Below are 7,050 nucleotides of genomic sequence, written 5' to 3'. Positions count from 1 at the left end.
TTTTTCTAGGCTTACTAAAATAGCTGGAATTACTTCTAACTTACACCGTAAATGATTGGTGAACTTCTTGCTAAGTTTTCATAGAATTTAAAGCTTCTATAGCCTTGAAACAATTAGTCATCTAATGATTATAAGAGAAATTGAACCCGAGGTTCATTGCAATCTTAACCAAAGCCGTACTTTTCCAAAGTTTCATGACTTATTGGGAGTTCCTTGAGTCGCCGTACATAGTATAATAAGGATCACAAGAACGACCTCTTGCACTGAGTGTAGAAGATACCTCTAGGTAAGGTGCTGGCAGTGGTCGTGTGCGATGGACTTTGTAAATACGGTGTCACCTATCTTAAAGAAATGTTAAAATTGCATCGCCGTGGAGAACACTTTGAAGGCAAAACAATTTATACCTGGAGACCAGAAAGGGCAAAATAATGTCGCTTTGTCGAACTAGATTGCAAGAAGAGAGGAAACTGTGGAGAAAAGATCATCCTTTTGGGTTTTACGCTAAGCCAACGAAGAGTCAGGATGGAAGTTTAGATCTTACTCAGTGGACTGCTGGAATACCAGGAAAGGCGAATACATTGTGGCAAAATGCCACTTACCCTGTCACGATAGCATTTCCAGATGAATATCCTTCTAAACCTCCTAAGGTCAAATTTCCGGCCGGCTTTTATCATCCAAACGTGTATCCTAGTGGTACGGTGTGTCTCTCTATCTTGAATGAAGAGCAAGATTGGAGACCCGCAATTACGTTAAAGCAGATTGTTTTAGGGATACAGGAGCTCTTAGACTCCCCAAACCCAGACTCCCCGGCCCAAGAACCTGCCTGGAAAGCGTTCAGTAAGGACAAGGAGACTTATGAGAAAAAGGTCAAAGAGCAATCCAAGAGATATGCAAATGCGGCCTGAGTGTGGTGTAAGAAGTGGAATATGAATAGAGTATATAAAAATGTATAACATATGTAATTTATCCCTAAATCCGCTCAATTGAAATGAGCTAGTTGAAATAATATATCGAGATACACTAAGATGATTTTGCCTAATCTATATGAATTCACGCATCATGTTTTCATGTTGCCTAGTTGATTTCTTGTGAACTTATTGAACTTAGAAGTTAGCACAATTACTCTCATTTATGAGGTCCCTACTTTTGGAAATGTTTGTTCCTTTAGTAAGCTCTCCTAGCTGCGATGTTCCTTTCTCTTTATAGGTACTCACTGCTGGAATATCAGCTTTTATCCTACTTACAAGCGTCAGGTATGCTCTGGGTTCCAACTTAATCAAAGTATGTAAAGGAATCGACATCCAAGGAGATTCTTCCAGGGGAACGCTCATAAAATATGCATATAAGCACCTTAAAACTGCCTGATGCGTGATAATTAATATGTTTTCTTGTCTTTCAAGCTCCATAATGATGGGTTCAAGCCTAATAACGATATCACGGTAAGACTCGCCGCCTCTGTAGCGATACTCATATTTATTATCATCTCTGGCTTTAAAATCTTCGGGGAATTGGTTTTCGATTTCTTCATAAGTCATTCCGTCGCATTCACCGGCATCAAGTTCGTCGAGAGCCTTCCATTGCAATTTCCTCTGATATGGTAAAAAGGATGCTGTTTGTTGAGTTCTTTTTAATGTTGACGTCCAAACTGTTAAGTTTGTATGTTTCTCGTCTTCACCGAGAGACTTCAAAACAAGTTCAGGAAGCTTTTTTGCGTATCTCCAGCCTCTCTCTGAGAGATTAGCATCACCCCCAATTTGGCCAGTTAAATTGTATTCCGATTCTCCATGCCTTGAAAGCCAAATGCTTCTAGGCTTAATATGCAAGTTCATGACATAGTAGACTATTCTGCTTTCTAAGTAGCTTTCAATTCTGTTTAAAATTATATGAGAATTAACATTAATGAGTTTGATAAAAGTTTTAGATGCATCAACAGTTCGGTCCATTGTTTCATAAGTCTCTTCATAATACTTGATCCTCCTTAAGAAATCTTGTGTTGCAAATTCAGAATCCGTGTCCAAATAATCTGGTGATGTGGTCTTAACATCTGCGATGTTTTGCAAAATTAAATCACTATCATTACACCAGCTCTCTAAGAACATGGGTTCAATCGAATTTTCACGGCATAATTTTAAAATCCAATCTCTTCTCTCTCTTGTGGAATTAGTGGCATCCAATATACCCACAACTCCATTTTCTTCTGTAAACCACTTCATCATATCTTCAACGGCAGTATTGGCCGCTTCCATTCTGTTTCTCAAACCTTCTTCATTATTTGGGCTAAAAAACTCAGCGTCAACTTGCAGACTCGCAAGCTTACGTCTGTAGGTACCAACATTGAAGCACTTTGATTTGATGGATAACCACCTCAAGTATCTAACTATCTTTTGAGCAATCAAGGATTTTCCCCTGGCTGGAAGTCCCACCATAACAACACAGACCCGTACATTCTCCACATGGGATATTGAATAAACTGGCATTGCCTTTAAACAGTAAGAACCTTTTTACGTCCCTTGAAGTTAACAAAAGAAATTTGCGGAGTTCGAATTATGATTATAATACTTTGACACTCTTCAGCTCTATTACAATAAAGATCAAAGAATCTAAATATAATAATCTTAATTCTGCTTCCAATAAGATCAATCCTTTGAAAATTCTTTAGGTTCGAAATATCAGTATTGTTGCTATTACAAGATCAATCTTAGCTTTGGTGTCTGAATCTTTCAATCAAAAGTTCTAGCAAACGCAATGTCGCAATTTTTGACGACATTGTTGAAATAGGTAAGATGTCGTACGGCCCAAATTACATATCATGATGGCCACTTAAACAAGTTAATACTCAAGGTCTACAGGCTAAACGTCATGAAGAAATTTTTACATCGTCCGAAAAAGGCAGAATATGAGCCAAACAAAGAGCAACATGAAACTCTACAAGCAGATGCTTCATCATCGAAGTCCGTTGGTTCGAGGGACACTATAAATGAATTACAACCTATGTTTCATACTGAGAATTTTACGAACTTCAATAATGACCCAAGCTTAAATCTTAATCCGTCTATTCTGAATGGGCACTCAAACCAGACCATGCTAACGAAAGAGTCCGAATATATGGGAAAATCCGTCTTTTCACAAAGTAAAAGGACATTCTCAACGAAACAGTCGTCTTATCTGTCTTATCGAGGAGATGGTACTAATTCAGATCGCATGAAGTATAGAAACGTTGATGCTGGGCAGACTTTACAAATTCTTGATATTCCTGAAGATACTTTTGAAAGTGACAAGACTGCTTCCGAAATTATTTGTGACAAACTTCATGAGTTGTATGAAGATGCGTCCTTTGTCATGAATCAATATAAGTCTTGTCTGATCAACTTGACCACTGCTGTAATTAATACTATTGAATGTTTCAAAAGATTTGTTATATTTATGGATGAAATTTCTACAAATATGGATGACGAGAGTTGGAACATAACTACCTTTAGCAATGTGGATCTAAGGAAAATTATGAAAGTGTACCTTCATTTCTATGATAACTTGTTGAACGATGATGTATACGTGAAATTAAAGGTCTTGTTGAGCAAAAATTTCAATGATTTTACAAACTGTTTAAATTCTACCTCTAGGACGCAAAATCTTGAACCATTAGCCTTGAGGCGACCCCAGAATTTTTCTATTGGTGCTAATGACGGTGACCAGCTCCCCAATGAGGATGTTTTGAGCAGAATAATAGATAAAATGTCAAAGGCTTCAATATCTATGAAAGAGCAAAATGGCTCTTTTATTGCGCCAATTGGCCGAGGCATTAGCAAAGAGCTAAATATTTTGTGTTTATACTTTGGCTACCCAAATCCTAGTGACTACCATTATAAGTTGGCCGGGAGCCTACATGATTTGTATGATGATATTCATTTTGTTGTGATGAAGAATCAAATTGACTTAGCCTCTTTGAAAACTGCATCCTCCAATGTTCAATTACCTCAGCCTAGCACCACTCCCTCTTTGAATACCCCACCAAGTAATTTGCAGAAGTTCAAGTTACCATTCCGTATGCCAGTTGATCCATTGAAACCTCCAATTTCAATGTCTTTATCGATAGAAAATTCTGAGAGAACTTCAGGAACTATGGGCGGTTATATTTATCCCATTATTGACGGTAGTACGCAACCACATCTAAAGTCGTATCTGAATAGCAAATTTGCAGTGTCCTGCGGTCATGTTTGCCTTGGAGATTCAAATGAATACATTGAGTACCCACACGTGTCAGCCCCACTGTCGGTACTTATTTCTTTGTACAAGCAAGCATTATCAGCTCAGTATAGAAAGGCCTCTCAAGAGAGCAATGGAATATCACAGATTGAAGCGAGAGCTGCTTATGGAAGTGTTTTGAGACAGCTTGATGAAATGTTCCCCCTCAAGAAAATAAAAGTTCAGGATAAAAAGAGTAAAACCGAAACTTACGTAACTAAAAACTTACCACTGCATAGGTTTGGACAAATTATATGGGGTGAAAGAACCTTGATTGATGTTAAAAAGATGAAGGATGGAGAAGAGGTTGTTGATAAACGGTTGTCTGATCTAGCAATCATCAAGGTAAACAATAAATTAGATTGTAATCAAAACTTCTTGGGTGATGATATTGCCTTTAACGAATTTGATCCTGGTTTAATGTTCGACAATCTCTACGTAAGAGCTGTAATTGATCTTGGTAGGGATGTGGGTACCTTAGATCTAAATATCGATGAAGTGGATTCCAGCGTCTCAGTGGATCGTGGATGTAGTGGCTTACCTGTTTTCAAGTATGGATCCACTACTAAGTTTACAAAAGGTTTTCTAAATGGTATTAAGATGGTTTATTGGCTCGATGGAAGAATGCATTCTTCAGAATTTGTTGTTAATTCTTTTGAGAATAATTCATCCTTTGCTGCAGGCGGCGACAGTGGATCATGGATATTAGCAAAATTGGAAGATTGCAAGTCTGTTCCAGACTTCAAGGGTTTAGGTGTTGTTGGCATGTTACATTCATATGACGGGGAATTCAGGCAGTTCGGTCTATTTACTCCTATGTGCGAAATACTAGAGAGGTTGGAAGAGGTTACAAGCATAAGGTGGGGTGTTGTCGGTGTGAACGAAAAGGACAGAGACCTGAATGGCGTCAATGATGAGATCGCTAGTGAGGATGATGAAGGTGGTAACTCTGGCTTAAGCGAGAGCGATGAAGCTTCTGATTTAGATAGTTTAGTGGAAGAATTTGATCAGGTGTTACCTCCAGAAATTGATTGATTTAACAATGATTTAGATTAAGCTATATATTTTAAAAAAAAGTAATAGTTAGCACTTTGCCTCAAGATCAGCGAGTGTAGAGTCTCAGTCTTGAAACGAATGCTATCAAGAAAGTAATTTAAAAGAGCCGAAAAAAGAAGGTATAAAATGCCTGAAAATAAAAGCAATAAAACATCAAAGATGAGTTAATAATAAACGGCGAACAAACACTTAACTTAGAAAATCATGGCCGCACCAACGACAGCCATCATAAATGTGCTCAGAATCAAATTATTTCCAGCAGCGCCCTCTTCAACTGTAGATACTCCAGGCGTAGTTGCAGCACTGGTAGATCCTTCATTGGTAGGTGTAGATGGTGATTCAGACTGTTCTGGTGGAGGTGTGTATGACGTAGGAACAACACACTCGCCCGTGACGGTTAAAGTGGTTTCGGAGCTAACCGTTACAGTACTAGGGTTGCATACGTCATTGGTACAAGTTGTGACGGTGATCGTTGTAGGTCCAGGGCAGTAAGTTACATAGTCAGTGACAGTCTTCAGCTTAGTGATAGTCGTGTTATGGTAACCGTGTGACGGTGACGGTGAATGTGAGTGGTGTGGATAAGAGTGCGATGGCGATTCTGAAGGGCCTGGAGAATGACTGTGGCTATGGGAGGGATTTCCATGCTTGGAAACCTTCAACTTGATTGGTTTGCATCCACTTGGTGCCTCTCCATTGGGGAAGGTGACTTGGTAGCTATCTTTGCTATAGTTGTATGGATCATTTGTATTCTTACAAGCGTAGAAACCTTCAGTTGAACCATTAACAGCAATATAATCATCATCCAATGAAGTGTACCAAGAAGATTGAAGAACGCCAATTGACACGACACTGCCGCTGATAGTGAGATTCCATCTAAATCCGGCCGCTTCAAAAAAGATTGAATCGTTTGAATCGTCAAGAGAAAGCTTCTGTGGGTGCTCGGATAAGAAGAGATAATTGAATCCTGCTCCTTCGTGCAAACTGGTTATAGCTTTGCCATTCACATCCTGATCAGAAGATTCGGCGTTTAAAGTGACAGTAGTGACTGCAGCCACTGCAGTGTATGCCAAACCGGCAAATGTAGCGAACGATGATAACTTCATGAGATCTATTACTGAAGCTTTGTTTTATGAATCTGTAAGATATGAAGCCTGAAAACTAAGGACTTCGATGCCCTTTTATATTCAATTTCTACATCTATTAAAAAACTAAAAACCAAGTAAATTAATGACTAATGTTTTGGGGTCCTTCTTAATATAGAACCGTAGTGAGGCTGCAGTTTAAATGGGGTCTTTCTACAAGCGCTTGGCACCGATTTAGCTGCGAAAGATGCAGGGGAACCATTTTCTAAAAATATCTTTCGAGTGCCGCATTGGAAAAAAATAGAAAAGCAAAAATCTGGGGAATTTTCATGGGTATTTCGTCGTCTCTTTGTCGAGAAAAATCTCTCAATATAATAGTATCTATGAAATGTTGATGATTAAGTTCCGTCGTCTCCTATTGTCTTCTTTTTTTAAGTTCACAGAAGAAGTGAATGCTACACTCTAATTTGGCTATTTCAAATGCGCAATAGCAGCTGGATGGAATACCATATGTATATTCTTAAAATAGTTTGCCGCATAAAGCACACCCTTGAACATGACATGACATGCAATGATAGAGCATAATAGGAGAAGGTAATTTTTTTCAAAATTGTGGCCGATATAGTAAGAAAGTATTTAATAATATTGTGGATTTTTAATATAATATTAA

At 38.4% G+C, this 7,050-nt stretch overlaps 4 protein-coding genes across 4 annotated transcripts; 2 read left to right on the top strand and 2 right to left on the bottom strand.

Moving 5' to 3' along the window:
- Positions 1 to 428: 428 nt before the first annotated feature.
- PRCAT00005161001 (E2 SUMO-conjugating protein) lies at positions 429 to 905 on the top strand (the record flags this gene model as incomplete). Its single annotated transcript, XM_062955213.1, has 1 exon — positions 429 to 905. The coding sequence occupies one exon, from the start codon at positions 429 to 431 to the stop codon at positions 903 to 905; it is 477 nt and encodes a 158-aa protein (XP_062811839.1).
- Positions 906 to 1,103: 198 nt separating this feature from the next.
- PRCAT00005160001 (fructose-2,6-bisphosphatase) lies at positions 1,104 to 2,477 on the bottom strand (the record flags this gene model as incomplete). The annotated part of the gene is made up of 1 exon (XM_062955212.1): positions 1,104 to 2,477. The coding sequence occupies one exon, from the start codon at positions 2,475 to 2,477 to the stop codon at positions 1,104 to 1,106; it is 1,374 nt and encodes a 457-aa protein (XP_062811838.1).
- A 382-nt stretch (positions 2,478 to 2,859) lies between these two features.
- Positions 2,860 to 5,277, top strand: SSY5 (Ssy5p; the record flags this gene model as incomplete). Its single annotated transcript, XM_062955211.1, has 1 exon — positions 2,860 to 5,277. The coding sequence occupies one exon, from the start codon at positions 2,860 to 2,862 to the stop codon at positions 5,275 to 5,277; it is 2,418 nt and encodes an 805-aa protein (XP_062811837.1).
- A 215-nt stretch (positions 5,278 to 5,492) lies between these two features.
- Positions 5,493 to 6,401, bottom strand: PGA13 (Pga13p; the record flags this gene model as incomplete). The annotated part of the gene is made up of 1 exon (XM_062955210.1): positions 5,493 to 6,401. One exon carries the CDS (start codon positions 6,399 to 6,401, stop codon positions 5,493 to 5,495), a length of 909 nt encoding a protein of 302 aa, XP_062811836.1.
- Positions 6,402 to 7,050: the final 649 nt, after the last annotated feature.

Source organism: Priceomyces carsonii, assembly GCF_900007245.1.
Source record: "Priceomyces carsonii strain CBS4050 genome assembly, scaffold: Debaryomyces_carsonii_scaffold_6, whole genome shotgun sequence".
In the NCBI taxonomy this organism is placed as follows: Eukaryota; Fungi; Ascomycota; class Pichiomycetes; order Serinales; family Debaryomycetaceae; genus Priceomyces; species Priceomyces carsonii.
This window is presented reverse-complemented; position numbering and strand designations above follow the sequence as displayed.